Below are 19,412 nucleotides of genomic sequence, written 5' to 3'. Positions count from 1 at the left end.
GATATCCATTGAAGTTATCTTTTCTGGCTGCAGCGGTCGTAATGGTGTTTATGGCTCCCCATATGGCAAGCAACTCGGAGTGTAAAATTGTTCCTCCAGGTAGGTGGCACGTGTGCTGTCCGTTGTGCTGAGGCGCTGGCACACACACCCATGCCACACTCACCCTTTCATTTCTAATTGCAGCGTCAGTGTAGATGTCTATTGTATTGAGTGGTCTTGTGAGGGCAGTTCTCTGTGCTAACAGTTGCCTAGCTACCACATTCCGTCTACTAATAGGTCGTTGTGGCCTTAGTGCCATTACCGGCGCCTCCCACGGGGGTGAAGTGTCTGTCCCCAGGGGCCTTAGAGCGATGTTGATTCGGTTGTCCCATGCCATGATCTGCTGCCCTTGGGTCGTGTTTTCCAGTCGGGATCGCATTCTTATTTTTGCTTCTCTTATAATGTCTTGTATGGGTGGTATGCTGACCAGCCTAAGCAGCTCTTCATTCTTCGTGTGCTTAGGAAGCCCAGTAATGGTGCGAAGAGTGGCCCTGTGTAGCTTTTCGATGTCTTTAACGTCGCGATTAGAAAACAGAAAGAAAATAAAAAAAAGAAGTTTAACAGCAGGAGTAGTTACATAAACATAAAAGAAGGTAGAAGGACTGTCAAATATAATAGAACAGCACTTAAAGGACAACGAAATAGGTGTGTACGCTCTAGGCTAGACACATCTAATGGGCAACTTTGGCACTTCATCGTCTCCGCGGGGGCGACGTAAGTGGCCGCGCACTCTGTCCGCCACCGAATGATGTCAGCGGACGAAAACAGCTTCATGCAGCGATGACTAGATAATGCAATTCCGACCACATAAGTGAGAGCAGTGCCTCTCTAGTGCATACATATCACATATTGTTTTCCAATAAAAGTTATTACTAAAGAAATACTGGAATCAGGCTGCAATTTCTTAACGAATAGTTAGTTATCGCATACTTCCTAACGTCACTGCCCATCCGGTCATCTCTCCCACTAACCAGTGCACAAATCCATCGATGAATGTCAGAGATCGGTTCGTAATTTTAATTCCACATTGAAAATGACGCGAATCCTCGTGTCTTAAACAGTCCAGGGTTATATTCTAAACTATGAGGCCTTATAATTTCATTCCCACCACAGTTCTCGTTACATGTTTCACGGAGCTGTCTCGTTTATGCCTGGTTCCGGCTGTGGCTAGAACTGCAAAAATGTGTTTAGATGCTGGCATGAAATAGAAATGTCCTCATATCACATCCGTTGCCCTTCATTTACGCGGAACCTCTTGTTTGTTCAGTTCTACACACAATATATTCTAAAATGTTTCAACGACATGCCCACAGAAGCGGAAATGCTCACCCGTTCAGAGACGGTTTGTTCACTTACGTTGCCACGTACTTGACCAGATCATGGAATGCATTGGCGGGTCCACTGTATGCTTCGTGCCGGTAGAGCCCATGGTATTGCCGCATCTCGTCCGAAAGTATCTACGAAAACACAAATGAAAAAGTGGCAATATTCCTATGCAAGGCATTTTCTGGCGCAAGTTGTTCGCAAAGGCGGCTATCTATTTTAATGTTAACAAACATTTTCGCATACGATACCACTAATAGCAAAATCAAAGGGGTTCTCAGTGAATGTACTGAAACGCCAGCGCATGGCCCCAGAACGATACGCTGACTGGGAACTGTAATATATGTATAATGCGTGCTCTAAGGAATGGACGGACAAAATTGGTAGTACATTGCGCGAACTGCCGCGACTGACTGACATCGATCCTGGGCAGAGGCCACGATAAGACAGCGCATTAACTTTAACATCAAGAAAATGGAAGATAAGGGTGTGAGCGACACGTCGGTGAAGCTCTTGAAGGCAGAGATCAAACGTCTTGAGCGTGATTTGTAATATATTTCTGTTATTTCTGGGTTTTTCTGTTACTAACATTTAGCCAGCTTCTGCTCTTGTTTGCCAAACGTTGCAATAGACCTGTCTTTGGCATTCCTTTCTTCTTCGCATTCTTCATCAAACTATCACACCTTCTCGTTGCATTCAACGGCTTTTTCAGTCAATGAAATTAAAGCTAGGAGTGCGGAGCGTCTGCAGATGTGTCGAGCTACTTCTGATAATTTCAGCCGCGGGAGCTAAGTGGTTAGGGCACTCAACCGCTTATCCCCAGACAGGGCGTGACTATATCGCGGCCGCGGCGGCTGCCTTTTGATCGTAACTAACCGCTAGCCATCGGTGTGCTTTGTGATGTCAGTGCATTTTAAAAACCCAACATTGTAGAAATAACCGTAGCCCTCAACCACGCCGGCCCTTTTACTACGGCGTCCACGTAGCTTTCGAATGTTAAACACTATATAATATATCATACCGTACTATACCTTACCGTACCGCGCCATGCCGTGCCGTGGCATACCATACTATACTGTACAGTACCATGTCATACCACTGCACACCATACCATGCCATACTGTTCCATTTCATTTATTATAACATTAAAGGCCCTAATACATAAGGGGTAGGGCAGATAAACATCGAATGTCACACTTTTCACCGATTTTCACATGATTTCAATGTTGGCACGTGGACGAGAGATTTGAAGTGGGTGGCCGGTTGGATGGGATATGCGTGGCGGACGTGCGCAGATGTATGTTTCTTGGCGTAGGGAGCTGTAATAGAATTTGTGGAAAAGACATAGTGTGGCGGTGCGGCGACGGCAAGAAAGACTTCGTAAATTAGACTGCGATTTCAAGTAGGATACACTGACTTCGTACGAATACTGGGAGTGAATGAAACGAGTTGCGCGATTTTGGATGGCTTCAAGTGCATCGATGAGGTACCTTTGATTGGGGCTCCAAATAGGGGACGCATATTCAAGTTGGGGTCTGACCAGTGTGTTGTAGGTGAGTGGTCTTACATCTGTAGATTCATAACGTAAATGGCGCTTGAGAAATCCGAGGGTTTTATTAGCAGAAGAAACTATGTTAGTAACGTGATTGATAAAGGAGTGAGACAAGGTTGCATACTGTCGCCCTGCCTACTTAACCCATATGCAGAGTGCATATGGGTTAAGTGCAGAACTAATGTTTTTAAATATTCTTTTTTTCCTCGCACGATAACAGATTGGAACAACTTACCTTTGCCTCTTCTAGCCAGTGTTGATTCAATTGAAACCTTGAATTGCTCTTGAATATTTTCTTGTCTGCTTTTTGGTTGCCCAAACTGATAGTGTTTTTGCCTTACTGCAAGTTTCACATTTCATTTCATTCATTGGCTTACTTCTGTTGTTTATGTTTCACTTTCCCAAATGAAGAGCTCGGTTTGCATTTCATTTAGTCCTTGTTTTGCTCATGTTCTACTGCCCATAGAACAAGTGTTTTGAAATTATTATTTGTTACCTTCGTTCTATACGCTGATGTCATTTGTATGCCCCTCCTGCTTGGGCCGTAAAGGCCTGCAGTATTGAATAAATAAATAAATAAATAATAAATCATGAGGAAGGCCGGTCTGGACGAGTCTTCAGCTGGAGTGAAGATTGCTGGAAAACGTATCAACAACCTTAGATATGCGGATGATACCACTTTAATGGCAGAAAGTGAAGTGGAACTCAAGAGACTTCTGATGCGCGTACAAGAAGAGAGTGAGAAGTTTGGGCTCAAACTGAACATTAAAAAGACAAATATTATGGCGCCTTGCCCGGTCAAGTCCTGGAGCATCAAGGGACAAGAAGTGGAAGCTGTGACAGATTTTCTCTTCTTGGGCTCCAAGATTAGCCCGGAAGGAGACTGCAGCCATGAAATTGGGAGACGCCTGCTTCTGGGAAAGAGAGCCATGGTTAGCTTTGACCGCCTAGTAAAAAGCAGAGACATTAGTCTGCCAACCAAGATCTGTATAACTCGTGCTATATTCTTTCCAGCTGTGATGTATGGATGCGAGAGTTGGACTGTGAAGAATGCTGACCACCGAAGAATTGACGCGTTTGAATTGTGGTGCTGGCGGAAACTCTTGAGAGTTCCTTGGACTGCCAGAAGATCAAATCAGTCGATATTGTCGACCATAAACCCTGACTGCTTATTGGAGGGTCAAATTCTAAAGTTAAAGCTCACCTACTTTGGTCATCTGATGAGAAGAGAGGAGTCGCTGGAGAAAGATTCGATGTTGGGAAAGGTTGAGGGTCGCCGGAGAAGGGGTAGGCAGCGAACGCGATGGTTAAATGGCATTCTCGAGGCGCTGCAGATGGAGTTATGTGATGTTAGGAAGATAGTGAGAGACCGGAAAGCTTGGCGTGACATGGTCCATAGGGTCACGAAGAGTCGGACACGACTGAATGACTGAACTGAACGGAACGTGTTCGCGCCAAGATAAGTCATGGCTTAAAATGATACCCCGGTATTTATGTGAGTGAATGAGGTCTTTTGAAGTATTAGCAATCCTGTAAGAGAAAGAAAACGGTAGATGTTTACGGTGAAACGAAATAAGCTTGCATTTGTTTGGGTTAAGGATCATTAGCCAATCATCACACCATTTTTCAACGCGGTTAAGATCATCCTGAAGGGCATTTTGGTCAGAGATGTTTTTTATTGAGCGGTAGATCACTCAGTCGTCAACAATTAGACGGATATTACATGAGAGGAGCTCTGGTAAGTCATTTATATATATTAAGAAGAGGAGAGGGCCTAGGACAGAGCCCTGGGGTACGCCTGAGGTTACGGGGACAGAATTAGAAGACTGGTTATTAATAGAAACTATCTGAGAGCGATACGCAAGTAATTCTTGGATCCATTTTAAGATGTTAGGGTGCAGGTTCAATTGTGAAAGTTTGAGCAGGAATCGTCGTTGGGAAACTATCGAATGCTTTAGCAAAATCTAGAAATATGACGTCAGTCTGAATATTCAAGTCAAGGTTTGCGTGTAGGTCATGAAGGAATATTGCGAGTTGTGTAATGCAGGAATAGGGTTTACGAAATCCATGTTGCGCAGAGTGAAGGAAATTGTTAGTATCCAGAAACTGCATGATTTCAGAGTAGATAATATGCTCCATGATTTTGCATTGTACACTAGTGAGCGAGATAGGAGATAATTTAATGGTGAATCTTTGTTACCGGATGTGTATACTGGAACGACCTTTCCCTTCCTCCAATAATCTGGTATGGTGCCTGTGGAAAGAGACTGAGCAAACAGTATTGATAAATATTCGGCAGAAACATGCTTGGCGTTCTTTAAAAGTTTAGAGTTTATTTTATCCGTGCCTGCTGATGACGAAAGTTTAATTTTATCTATTACACACAGTATTCCGTTAACAGATATATTCGCGATAGTCATGGTCTGAGCAATTACACTAGGTAGAGTGGGTAAGGGCAAATCAGGCTCACTGGTGAAAACGGAAGAAAACGCAGTTGAAAAGATGTTAGCACATTCAGTATCACTAAATGGTTCTCCTAATTCATTATTGAGTGTAAATGAGCGCTTGTTATTAGGGTTTAAGATTTGCCAGAACGTTTTTGGGGTAGTTTTTAGGATTTTGGTAAAGTCATCAAGATAGAAGGATCGCTTAGCGCTTTTTAATGTTGCTAAGTACGAGTTTTCGGTGGAATAATATTTATCCCATACACAAGGACTAGGATTGTTTCTAGCTGCCCGAAAAAGGCGCTTCTTGTTCTCGAGTTTTTTTAGGCATTTTGTGAACCAAGGCTAATTACGATATCATGGAATGTAGTTTTTGGGATATATTTGTCTGCGAGGAAGTTAAGCTTTTGTCGGAATAATGACCAGTTTTCCTGGACAGATCGGCTATCAAAGGTTGTTTTATAAGATGGGAAATAGGTGCGCAGATCGTTGCGCTGTGCTTCGTAATTGCCTTTATCATATAACGGGATAGTCTTTCTTGGATAGTGGTGCGGAGTCGGAATAAAATTAAATTCTGTGTGGATGACTTTATGATCACTAATTGCCCGTAAGTAAGTAATGGACGAACAACTTTCGGAATGGCTTGTTAGTATTAAATTTAGAACGTATACTAGTTGGGTAAGATCAAAATTAGAACAAACATCGATGAATTCCTTTGTGTCAGCTCGGTTATCTATAGAATTAGCCAGGTTATTCCAGTCTATCGTCGTGTAATTGAAATCCCCGGAAGGGATAATGTGAGCATTTGGATACGTTTTAGTTAATTTAGATAATATATTTGGATGATGGCAAAATTTGGGTGACTTGTGCGGTGGTCTGTAGCAGACACCCAGCAACACTGAGTGTGGTGCTGCTCGGCAAATGAGCCAGTTTATTTCGAGATCGAACGAAGTTTTTATATTAGTGCATGATAAATGATTGCTCGCCGGTATCAAAACACCTCCCCCTCGTGCATGTTTGCGGTCCGAACGGAAGAGACTGAAATGCGGCAGATCAACAACCACTTCATCATATCCCCAGTATCATCTGCCAGCCACGTTTCCTTTAAAACCAGCAAGTTACATTCGACGATAGCACCAAGTTCGACACGAGCTCGCGCTTTGGAATGAAACTGCGTATGTTATTAAAGATTGCTGAAAACGAAAGATTAGTACAATGAAATGTTCGGCGACGTTGCTGTTTAGACTGTGTTCGTCATGATTGCTAGATTTCTTTTACTGTCTGCTCAGTCTAGTCGAAAGAATAGCGTTTGGGGCCTACATTGAGGGTTTTGTTGCGCAAGGAAAATTTAACCTTCTTGGATTTGGCAAAGGCGACAAGTTGTTTTCTAACATTTTGAACTCGGCGGGAGAAATTCTCGCCAATGCTAAAGTCAGTGTCCTTTAGTTTGCGGTCGTTTAAGAGGATCAGTTGTTTAGTCTTAAAATGAGCAAGCTTTGACGCCCAAGACGGTGCGCACCCCCGCAGGGGGCATCTGCTAAAGCAGATGTTTGGTGTACCGTGCGACACCACGGACCCCAGCACCCACGCTTAGCCGTGCGTGGCATCGCCGTGTCCGGGGAAAAGGGGATCCTGGTGGTTGAGCCGATGCCGAGTGTTCGGACCTTTAAGGCCCCTGGAGGCAACACACCACTTTGGCCCCAGCTTCACGTAGACGGCACCTCCGGGCTGACCCACCCGGGGAAAATCGGCAGTCGCCTTTTCCTGTTCTCCCTCCATCTTTCACTTTCCTATTTTCTTTCTTAGAACTGTCCTGTCCTCTCTTACCTTCTTCATTTCTTCCTACTTCCAGGCGGCGAGGGTTAACCTTGTGTGGCTAGCTACCCTGAGTTACGCCATATTGGGTTATAGTTACGGTGTACAGCTGGCGTGGGCAGGAATTGACAATTTCTGTCCCGTCCCCTCGTTGGGCTCCATGGTGGGTGGCTGGCACTGCAGCCGAACAATATACTTTTTTATGGCATCTAAACTCCTTAACCCCGATCTTCCTCCTTCTAAAAGGGGGCGCACCGAGACCACCATGTTCTTCTCAAAGAACATAAACAACTTTCCTCGTTTCCACGTGGTCCACAGTGACCACGAGGAAATCACTGCACGACTTGTGTCCCCATTTGTTGTTTCTCGAACGTTGACTGAGGCCATTGGCCAGGGCTATAAGATAAAGAAACTTGGAAACGGTGACCTGCTACTAGAATTAATATACAACCATCAGTATCAGAAGCTAAGTGCAGTCGAATCATTTGGAGAAATACCGGTACAGATTAGCCCGCACCGATCACTAAACACTGCCCGAGGAGTCATCTCTGATGATGACCTTAGGTACGTGAGTGAACAAGAACTTCTTGAAGGCCTGAAGGAACAAAATGTAACAGATGTTTACCGGATAAAGATCAGACGAGATAACAAAGAGATAGAAACAAAGCACATTGTACTCACCTTTGCTGCAAGCACTCTCCCAGAATCTGTTGAAGTAGGCTACACAAAGATAAAACTGAGGCCCTACATCCCTAACCCACGCCGTTGCTTCAAATGTCAGAAATATGGCCATGGCTCTGAGTTGCCGTGGCCAGCTCACATGTGCAAAGTGTGCCTCGCACGAACATCCTACAGACAACTGCGAAGAACAGCCGCTTCTCTGCTCAAACTGTGAAGGTAACCACCCAGCTTATTCACGCTGATGCCCGCACTGGAAAAAAGAAAAAGAAATAATTACACTGAAAGTCACCAAAAACATATCTTACGGAGAGGCACGAAAGCGGCTTTCTCTTCCTCAAAAGCCACACTACTCCGTTGTGACGCAGCAGGGCGCGGCATCACAGCGGTCGTCGGCACCTGCCCAGGAAGCACACAGTTCTTCCAGGGCAGCGCCACCTGCGCCCTCGGTGGAGTCAGCTAGCGCTACTCCACCACCACCCACAAAGCTGGCTGCGCGGACCCCCAGGTCAGCCGGCCCAAAGGCCTCGACCCATAAATCGAGGCCTAAAACTGACAATCCTGTGCTTTCTGCACAGTCGTCCACCGCATCTGAAGATGCGATGGACGACTTCTTCACCCCAGCTGCCTAGGCGGCAAAGCTCACTGGAGCGAAAAAGAAGGGGAAAAATCCCAATAACAGGTCCCAAGGACCTACAAACCTAAGTTTAAACTTGTCCCCTAAATAACTTTTAATTATGGCGCTCCTCATTTATTGGAACTGCCGAGGACTCTTTAAAAATTTAGATGATATATATGAAATTCTTGCGGACTATCAACCAAACATACTTTGTCTGGAAGAAACCCATTTAAAACCAGCAGACTCAAATTTCCTTAAGCAATATAATATATTCAGGAACGACAGGCAAGGCAGCCATTGTAACACAAAAATCAATCCCCTCTCGAAACATCTCACTCAACACAGACTTAGAGGCAGTGGCAATCAGAAGCTTAGTTTATGGTAAAATAACAACGGTATGTTCCCTGTATATTGCTCCAACTTATAAGCTAAGTAGCGAAAGTTTTGAAAAATTGATTGATCAACTTCCGGAACCTTGGTTGCTAGTCGGAGATTTTAATGCTCACCACCCATTATGGGGATGTACAAGAACGGACTCCCGAGGTGTTGTAATCGAAAAATTCTTATTGTCCTCGGGATCATGCTTACTAAACACGAAACAGCCAACTTACTACAATATAGCACATAACTCTTACACATCCATAGATCTAGCCATTGGCTCCTCGATGTTCCTGGCAGCTACAGAGTGGACTGTCATTAACAACCTATACGGAAGTGACCATTTTCCGATCTTAATAAAATATACTGGGAACGGAAATGAAAATGTGTCGAATCCCAGAAAATTCAAAGAAAATGCAGCCAACTGGAAGATGTTCAGGGAACACTCATCACTGCCTTGTTCATCCATTAGTGGTCTAGATGTAGATGAAACTCAGCGCTTGATCACACTGCACATTATAGAAGCTGCAGAAAAATGCATCCCACAAACGTCAAGTAAGCCACGAAACAAACGAAGACCCTGGTGGAATGCAGAATGTAAGACTGCTCGTGAAGCTCAGAACAAGGCATGGTCGAACTTGCGACGACACCCCACTGCCGAAACCCTAATAGCCTTTAAGCGAGCAAAGGCAAATGGCAGGCGTGTTCGACGCATCTCCAAGCGAGAAAGCTGGGCCTCGTTCCTTTCGTCTGTGAACTCTTATACTGACGCACACAAAGTCTACAACAGAATAAGAGCACTCAAAGGATATAACACTCTCACAACACCTCTTGTCAGCAACAGTGGCGACACACTAGAACATCAAGCAGACACACTAGGGAAACACTTTGGATACATATTTAGCTCGGCACAGTATACAGATTCCTTTCTGCGGCACAAGGTGACCGAAGAGAGTAAACCTATGCATGATAAGAGACCATGCATAGGAGGGTACAATAGCCCGTTCACACTACAGGAGCTGAAGAGTGCACTAGACACATGCAAGAACACAGCAGCTGGTGCTGACAGGATCACATATGCGATGCTCAGGCAGCTCCATGTGGACACCCTCGAAACCCTACTCTGCCTGTATAATAAAATATGGGCCACAGGACGCTTTCCTCAAGCATGGAAGGAAGCAATCATTGTCCTGATATTAAAACCTGGCAAAGAACCCAGACTTGCAGCGAGCTATCGGCCCATCGCCCTAACCAGTTGCTTATGCAAGCTTTTCAAAAAAAAATGGTAAACCGTCGTCTTGTTCACTTCCTAGAATACAATGGCCTTCTTGACACAAACCAAGCTGGTTTTAGGGCTGGGCGATCAACAGACGATCAGCTCATTGCATTTGAGTCCTATGCAAGGGATGCTTTTCTACACAAACAACACTGTCTATCTGTCTTTTTCGATATTGAAAACGCATATGATACCACATGGCGCTATGGTATTATCCGCGACCTCTTCTCTCTCGGCATCACAGGGAACATGTTGAACACGTTAAAAAGCTACTTGTCTGAACGAACCTTCAAAGTTCGTGTTGGAAATACATACTCGAAGCTGTTTATACAGGAAAATGGTGTCCCTCAAGGTGGTGTCCTCAGCTGCACGCTTTTTATTGTCAAAATGAACTCGCTAAAGGGCGTGCTGCCAAGAACCATCTCTTATTCTTTATATGTCGATGACGTCCAGATAAGTTTCAAATCTTGCAACCTGGCCATCTGTGAACGCCAGATTCAACTAGGCGTCAAGAAACTGTCTAGGTGGGCTGACGACAATGGGTTTAAGTTTAACTCTGCAAAGACCGTCTGCGTGCTTTTCACTAAGCTGCGTGGCATTAGACCTGAGCCCAACATTACACTGAGTGGTCAGAGCCTTGCAGTTCAAAAAGAACATAAATTTCTCGGTGTAGTTTTTGATGAAAAGCTTTCCTTCATATCACACATAAAACAGCTGAGATTAAAATGTCTGAAGGCAATGAACCTGCTAAAAATTCTGTCCCACCAGTCCTGGGGCACAGATCGTGACTGCCTCTTGAGCCTTCTGAATAGCCTCGTATTGACTATGGCTCAATGGTTTACGGGTCAGCATCACCTTCTGCCCTAAAAATGCTCGATCCAGTGCACCACCTTGGCCTTCGCCTTGCCACGGGTGCTTTTCGAACTAGCCCAATTGCTAGCCTCTATGTTGAGGCTAACCGACGGTCATTACAGCGAAGAAGACAATTTACTGCTGTAAGATATGCTACCAAAATATTGTCTCAACTGGACCATCCTTGTCGCCGGCTCCTGCTTGACACAGCTAACACAGAACTTTTCACAAGAAAACCGTCACTAACACCACCATACCCAATAAGACTAGCCACTCATATTGAATATCTGGACATCCCGGTTGGCAGCCTCCATACAACTTCCATAAAAGACTTCATCACTCCGTGGGAAATGCACGCTGTTAATTGCGACATAACATTCCTTCAAGTAGGGAAACATGCCCTTCCTATAGCCATACAACAGCACTTCATGTCTCTGCAAGCAAAATACATTTGTAATGAGTATTACACTGACGCTTCAAAGTCGGCTCAAGTCTCATGTGCCGCACATGGACCACAATTTTCACTAACAAAAACACTGAACAGACATACAAGTAGATTTACTGCAGAATCCCACGGTATCCTGTTAGCCGTGAGACACATTATAGAAAACAAAATACAGTCATCGGTCATCTACACAGACTCCCTTAGTGTTTTAACCTCCCTAATGTCTTGGAAATAGCACAATAAGAACCCAGTCCTGAATACTTTATTTAACAACCTTATCACTGCCCATAAATTACAACTTAAAATTACACTTTGCTGGGTGCCAGGCCACTGTAGCATACCAGGTAACGAGGCGGCTGATAGGCTTGCTGTGTCAGCTGCCTGTCGAAATACTACAGACATCGACAAGATAATATACCAGGACCTCAAGCCACACATTAAAAACAAAATTCGACAACAGTGGCAAGAGGAATGGGACACAGCGACTGAAAATAAACTACACACTATAAAACCTATCATAGGCAGGTACACTACAGACAAAATAGACAGATTCAAAGAAGTAGCCTTGTGCAGGCTGAGAATAGGCCACACACATACTACACACTCATACCTTTTAACGAACTCTCCTGCACCACGCTGCTCGAGATGTGGTGGTCATCTTACAGTAATACATATTTTAATTGAATGTCTAACACTTGAAAAACAAAGGCGACATCATTTTCCCGAAATACACAAAAAACATATACCGAAACATCCGTGCATATTTCTCGGCGATGACCAAATGTTCTCACCCGAAAGAGTTCTTAAATATTTTTCAAAGGTAGGGTTTTTATGTCATATTTTTTATCAACGTGGGCTTCAACCCGTCCCTCTTACTTAGATAACTAGCGTTTTAACATTTACATTTCTTCTTTTAATATTTCACTCAGACCACTATACATCTCGGAACGTTTTAGGCTCTATACACCACTGTTTTAAGAGATCATACACTGCAAACGAACTTTTAGGCCCTATACACCATAGCTTTTAGCACATCATCATCATAATCGCCAAAGCTATCACATCAACCGGAGATGGCATTTCACCTTGTGTTTGGCGCTCTTTGGCCATAGATGCCCTTGCGCCAGAAAAAATCAGATCATCATCATCATCAAGACGGTGCGCACGATCTATCTTTTTAGTGTCCAATGTTAAGTCCAGGGTATCGGAACAAATGTGAAGAATACGTCCTTCAGATTCGCCAAATGTCGCGGATGGTGTAGGATCCGGAAGGCCATAAAAAATCAAATTGCACCTCCGTGAGCGGTTCTCGGCGTCGTCATCAATCCAGATCTCGCACCAGCCTAGACGTCTCCTCCGTGGTACTTTGTACTTTTTCTACGTCTGTTACAAAGTTTCAAGTTTTTGATAGTGAATCTCTAAAGCGGCAATCCGCTGAAGTAAATCACTAATGGTCTTCTCTGTTGTCGTTAGCTTGTTTTTAACGTCCTGAACGTCACTGATTAGAGTAGCTGTCGAAAGCGTGAACATCGACACCCGGGTGCTTCTGATGCACTGAACGAGTTCGCCGAAAGTGTCTCTTCCTCCACCGCAGAAAAACGGGTATTTTCTCACCCAGTGAAACTGTACAAATTGCCAGAGGAAAAGGACAAGGCAAATAGGCCGCCTGGTGACATTTTGGAACTTTCTCACAAACATTTCTTCCGAACAGCTACTTACACACGAAACTACTGCTTTGGCGAAATGACATTGGTTCAACATCGCGTCAACAAAGCCTCCGCTCGCGAAAATAGTGGCTGCCGTGGATGGCGGTATAAGGCATGTTGAGCCTGCTGCCCGCGAAGATGTCCAGCTGAAAGCGATCGAGGTCCTGTCCAAGCTACCCGATCGCCCTCCGCAGAACCTCTCCCGAAGAGAAATATCCGCAATCAGGGAATTTCGTGGAGGCAAAAGCATCATTGTTCTCTCGGCAGACAAAGGAAGTTTAATGCCTTCGACCAACAGGATTACAAGCAAAATGTTAACGAATAAGAATATGACTTCTCAACTTGTCGCCACAATTAAGAAACGTTTGTCTTTCATATTAAACCTCCATATCCAATTAAAAACCTCTATTTACGCCTGATATGCTGGAATAGCTCTTCACCCATAATTCACGGAATCCCCAAAGTTGGTAAGCCCGGTATTCTGCTGCGCCTCAACGTGACATGTCCACATAACCGCTCAGTACTCTCTCGACCTATCTGCATCGAGTCCTGTAGCCGCTGACAAGCAACGCATCAGTGCACGCGCGCGACTCCAAGCACTTGGTCGAACAAGACTTGCCGCCTACGATTGGAGGCAGATGACTGTTTAATTCAACGTGGTCTAGCTTTTTACCAGCGTTAATGAAGCCTTTGCTGCCTCCGTAGTAAAACAAGCCAACGAGGCGGAGGCTGACCTTGGCGCCAGAATAAGCTTCAACTCGAAATAACTCCAACGGCTCTTGCAGTTTCGCCTTTCTCTTCATTGAGAATTCAAAGAAACAAGTGTTGTGGCTATGGGCGTCGCGATTTCAGTCACTGTTGCCAAATTAACAATGGAAGGCATTGAAGGGCAAGCACTGCAGTCATTCCAAGAGAGTAAAATGTATTCACTCGATACGTTGCAAATGTTTTTACATTTGAAAAATATCAGAAGCTGAAAACTTTTTTGTGTGCCTTTACAAGGGCAAGTCCGCTAATAGCTCACAAGGGAACATGAAAATAACAATACGCGGCCATTCCATGAGGCCCTGATTACAAAACAAGGGGGGACCACCAATTCAATGCGTACAGAAAGACTGCTCATACCGGTCGCTGCTTAAATATTATTTCTAACCAACCCGTGAATCACAAGGTCTCTATCGTCTCGTCTCATCTGAGGAGAGCTAAATACATATGCTCCGAAGATCCGAAGAAAAATGGCTACACACGCACCCTTTATTCAACGTATTTCCCGCTCGCAGGACAGGAGGGTCGGTCAGTACGCAAAAGACGAAGCGCCCTCGCTTGTGCACCTATTCGTGAGGGGCTCAAGTAAGGCGCTGGCACGTATCCTACAAAAACACGCCTGTGTGTCTCACAAGCCCGCCTCAATGATCGCCTGGTTTCTACCACTACTCAAACACTGCATCCCCGGAGAAAATCAATCTGGTGCCACCTACAAGATCCCGTGCTCAGAGTGCCCGGCCTCTTATAAAGGCAAAACAAAAACCTCGATCTGCGAATCAGGCAGCGCAAATATGACGGCCGGGTAATCAATTAAAAAAGCAACCCCCTCGCCGATAACTTCGAACGCGCCTACCACAGGTGGACGTCCTGGCCGTGGAAACTAGCCCAGACGAAAGGCTACACGTCGAGGCATGATTCTTCCGGCTTACTGCAGCAACCACGAGTTGGGAAAGGGGAAGGGAATGCTACTGCTTGCCACTGTCCGTCTTTCGCGCTAGTTTTCAGCGCATGCGCGAAGTCTTAGCGGCGACCGATGGAAACACATTGAACGGCGTCGACGGCGTTTCTCGGCGCCGCCAGGGCCGAATTACGTACCGCTCACAGTCACAAACCAGTCACAAACCGCTCACAATAAACCTGTTCCTATTGGTCAGCCCTAAGCGGCAGACATGCCGCTTAGGGCTGACCAATAGGAACAGGTTTATTGTGAGCCGTTTGTGACTGGTTTCTGACTGTGAGCGGTACGTAATTCGGCCCCAGGACGCACGCTGACCGTCACAGACTTGGCAAAGCGATGCCAACCACATCTGCCGCGTGCGGTTGCCACTCTCTGGGCGTACCGGAGGTTTCCTTCGGTAAGCCGCGACCAACAACGACGTGAAGATTGAATTAGGGCCACCAAGCGTCAATATGTGAATGGCCGACCTTAGCAACCGACTGCGTACTGTCGACTGAGCGAAAAACACTTCGTTACAGGTATGTATGCATCTAAAGGAAATGTGCATGATGAAAAGTATCTACTGGAGTTTGCACCAAGCCTGTAACCCACCAGTGATAGCCGCAATGAGCGTTTGTTCGGTGCGTGTTTGCTTTATGTGCGATGGAGCCTGGGGGCGATGTATTTTGTCGTTTGTTTTCTTTATGTGCGAAGAGGCCGGGTAGCGCAGATACCACAGGTGGCTGTGTGCGCTAGACCATAATATTTTGCATGTTTTATCGCGACTGCCACTTGACTAAAAAGAAAAAAAATTGGGCGTTTGTTGTGATACACCGCCGTTCACGAGCCGTGTGGTTGAGCTGGTCATGAGGCTTGCGAACGGCAGTGCATTACAACAAACGCCGTATATTTTTTTTTTGTTAGTTAGGTGGCAGTCACGATAAAACATGCTAAATATTACGGCCTAGCGCACAAAGCCGCCTGTGGTATCTAAACTATCTAGCCCTTTCGCACATAAAGAAAAGAAACGACAAAATACATCGCCATCAGGCCTCAGCGCAACTAAAGCAAACACGCACCGAAGAAATTCTCATTGCAGCTATCACTGGTGCGTTACAGGCTGGATGCAAACTCCAGTAAGTACTTTTCATGATGCATATTTCTCTTAGATGCATACCTGTAGTATCTGTGTTTTTGCCGCTCGGAGTATATGACGCACTTGACATCTTGCACGACGCAGTTTTTTTACCTTACAGGCTCGCCTTCGTGCTCGCCAGAGCATTCGGATTTTATTCCTTCGGTGTACGCAATCAGATGCACTTAGTTAGGGAGCTTGATAATCGTCGTCTTCTTCCAACCTTTGCCAACGGCAAGGAAACCGCCCGGCACAAATGAGTCTCCTGGAGGGTTCATGCTCGTTCAGTTGCTGAGTGGATCGCTCTGGACGTAGAACAGCGTTGGTTCCTGACCGAGATGCGCATGTGTCACCAAGTTGTTGATTCCGCAGAAATCGCGGCGGAGGCAGAAAGGTTGTGGATCCTTTCACAACAGAATGACCATTCTTTGTGCACCGAGAACCTTTTCCCCACTGCAACCACATCCGTTCTGAGGGCAGAAATCGGCTACAGCGCTGAATCATCCGTTGCCAAAAAAATGCCGCGCGTTTCATGCAAGTGTGCATTCCGGCCGGGACAATGCCCTTTTCAGGGGGTGTGTATAAGTGCCTCGCTTCCAAGCTTCGTAGATGAAATCCTATAGCTGCGCGTTTGTAGGTGACGCGAGGAGGAAGTAACGCCCATTGCACCATGCCGGCGCCGCGGTGACCTCATTGTGCTCGGTAACTCAAGCCACCCCGCGCATATGCGCCGCTCGTAAGTCACAGGAGACAATTCCACCTAGCTCTGCAGCATCAACAAACCCCTGGCTGCTTTGCCCTTTGAGATCCCTCTCTCTCTCTTTCTCTCTCTCTCTCTCTCTCTGTCTCTATCTCCGCGCTCTCCTGTAGGCCGAGAACCTGCACGCTGAGAGCGTCTCATTCTGTCACGTCGAACACGGCCCGTGCCACACGCTCTTACAATACGAAGACAGTGTATGCGTGCGTTATTGTGAAAACGCTGTAACATTCCCCCATACTGCGTGAACATCATATACTGCAATCACTCTCACTGCTTTCCGCCCCCCGCCCCGAGGCCAAAAAAGGAGGGACCTTTGGCTTTCTACCTGTGTTGGCGTGAGCATTTACTATGGTGCGCTTTCGCGTCGTCTGCTACACTGCCGTCCAATGTGTTTCTCACCCGATCCCGCATGATGGTGCCACATCCTCCCGCAAAAGGCGGATTCATTCGCCTTTTGCCCTTGATGGAGAGACCGAGTTGGTCCCAAAAAGCTTCGCTATAATAAATATATTTGGTTGCTGTTAGTGTCTCCTCAAACTTTTTGTTTCATACCATACATCACCCTACCATACCGTTCCATACCGCAGAGTACTAAATCACGCCATAGCGTACCGTGTCACAACATATCACATCATACGATACCATACCATACCATATCATACCATACCATACATACCATACCCTACCGCATCATATCATAACGTACTAAACCATACCATACAATATCATTGTTAGTATCTATTTTCACGTTTTGTACAAAGTGGTTTCGACAATCCATCCATTAAAAAAGGCTTCCAATAAGGTTGTTACAAGTGTTACTGCGATCTGCTCTGATAGCGAGGCAATAAGTGCCAGCTGTCCTGTGCGTGTGTACAAACAAATCTTATCTCCTATTTCTCGGCTACAGTGCGGGAAAAGGCAAACTTGAGCATAGCTGCACTCACTTTCAAAAACATTGTAAACTATGGTTTCATAATCGGAGTGAAATGTCCGAAAGTGATTCGAGAGGTAAGAGAGCATACTGCACGGTGTTATAAAACAGAAGACATTTCTGAAACATGCATCAGAGGGCGACGGAGCATCGAACACCTTTTGAAGCAACGACTCGAAATAGATAAGACAGTTTGTGTGCGGTAGCTACAGCCGAATAATGGCAACGGTAATGAAGCGTGCGCTTGCATCGAGAATAGATTTTGGAATTTTGTTTAAGTTTTTCTGGTATGAAGACAATGTTGGACTGAAACGTTTGCTAATAGCGCTCAAATAGTACACAGGTAAATGTTGTGAAGTTAAAGGACCGTTTCGGCTGTGCTGGCGCTGGAATACAACTGGCCTGAAACTGCTGACACAGATGGAGTTAATATGCTTGGCACATGGAGTATTTTGTCTGAAGATACGTGCCCGAATTTGAGTTTGATTTTATTCCGTGGGATAACATCGCACGCGAGGTATTACTGTTACAAATTTTTACTCTCACAAACGAGAGTTAATTACGAGGTGAAAATTTACCTCCGCAATGAATACTACTTATGGCGTCCTCGGCTAGGGGAGTGGTCATTAAGCGAATAAAATTTGAGCATCACGGAGTTCCGTACCATTACTATCTGTATTCTGAGCAATAGCGGATGTCTGCCTGCCTCTTGCTGGTTTCACGTATACCAGCACACAAGGAAAAAGAAACCTTGTTCGCTGCCAGTATCTTGAGACCCAAGCCTATACAAAGAGATCAGCTGCTGGTCACCGCGTTACACAACTGCGTCATCTCGGTAGCCGGTCGATTTATGTGGTGAATTGGCATTATTCCAAGCTTTATTTTGGATGTCCTCGATAGCATCATTCCCATCTCAAAAACCTATATTGAGCGGAACGGGTGCAATGATTTATAAATGTGCGGCTGTATTTCAGCATCTAGCCTCCAGGTGGCGCATGACGAGAACCATAAAATGCAGTAAAACAGCGCTAGGCAAGACGGGACACGTGAAGGACGGACACGGCGCATGTGTCTGTTCTTCACGTCTCCCGTCTTGCTTCACGCTGTTTTAGTCAATTCTTCAACATGTACCAACCGGCCAGTATTCGTCCTCTGCTGGAACCCCAAAGAGGTCATGCAGGGAGATATGGCCTGGACACCTTTATAAGCGCGGGAAGCTCAGAGTAAAATATTAGAGTGCATGAAGAACGCCTGATGGAATTGAATGATAATTGGCGGAGCGCTGAAATATTGAAACACCTATTCCTAAGCAGTGTTCACACACAATGGCGGAAAAGGATAAGGGAACGAACCAGCAACATTGTAAGACACAAGGACGATGAAATAAAGATTGAAAGTACGGGTAAAGAATACAGATAGTGAAAACTGGATTACTTTGATTGAAAAAGAAACAACCTGCACAACTATATCGAAACTGGAAAAGGCGCGATTAGGAAGAAATATTTTTATGAGACCTGTCACTGGCATCTGGCCCGGCAGGGTTCTCGTAGTCGGGCACAGTAATACTCTGCGTCAACATTGCAAGCAAATACGGGGTAACTGCCGGGCTAGCCCTATTAAGTACGCGAAATCTGTTCAGGCACCGTCAACGATGGTTGGCTGTCGGAAGAAGAGCGCAGTGCCTGCAATTGACGTCCGAAAGGATATCCCAGTCGAATATAAGATGCTCAATTAATCCCATGGATGTACACATACTT

At 45.4% G+C, this 19,412-nt stretch overlaps 1 protein-coding gene across 1 annotated transcript in view; it reads right to left on the bottom strand.

The window, feature by feature from the left end:
- Nucleotides 1-19,412, bottom strand: part of LOC146201109 (uncharacterized) — a 140,043-nt gene that overhangs the window by 59,610 nt on the left and 61,021 nt on the right. The window contains exon 5 of the mRNA XM_084592492.1: nucleotides 1,396-1,496. Coding sequence (XP_084448618.1) covers nucleotides 1,396-1,496 — 101 coding nt within the window. The remainder of the gene's footprint in view (nucleotides 1-1,395; nucleotides 1,497-19,412) is intronic.

The sequence above is a fragment of the Amblyomma maculatum genome, chromosome 2 (genome assembly GCF_055883805.1).
Source record: "Amblyomma maculatum isolate TAMU_Amacu chromosome 2, ASM5588380v1, whole genome shotgun sequence".
Lineage (NCBI taxonomy): Eukaryota > Metazoa > Arthropoda > Arachnida > Ixodida > Ixodidae > Amblyomma > Amblyomma maculatum.
Note: the sequence above shows the minus strand (reverse complement) of the source record. Positions and strands in the feature narration are given on the sequence as shown.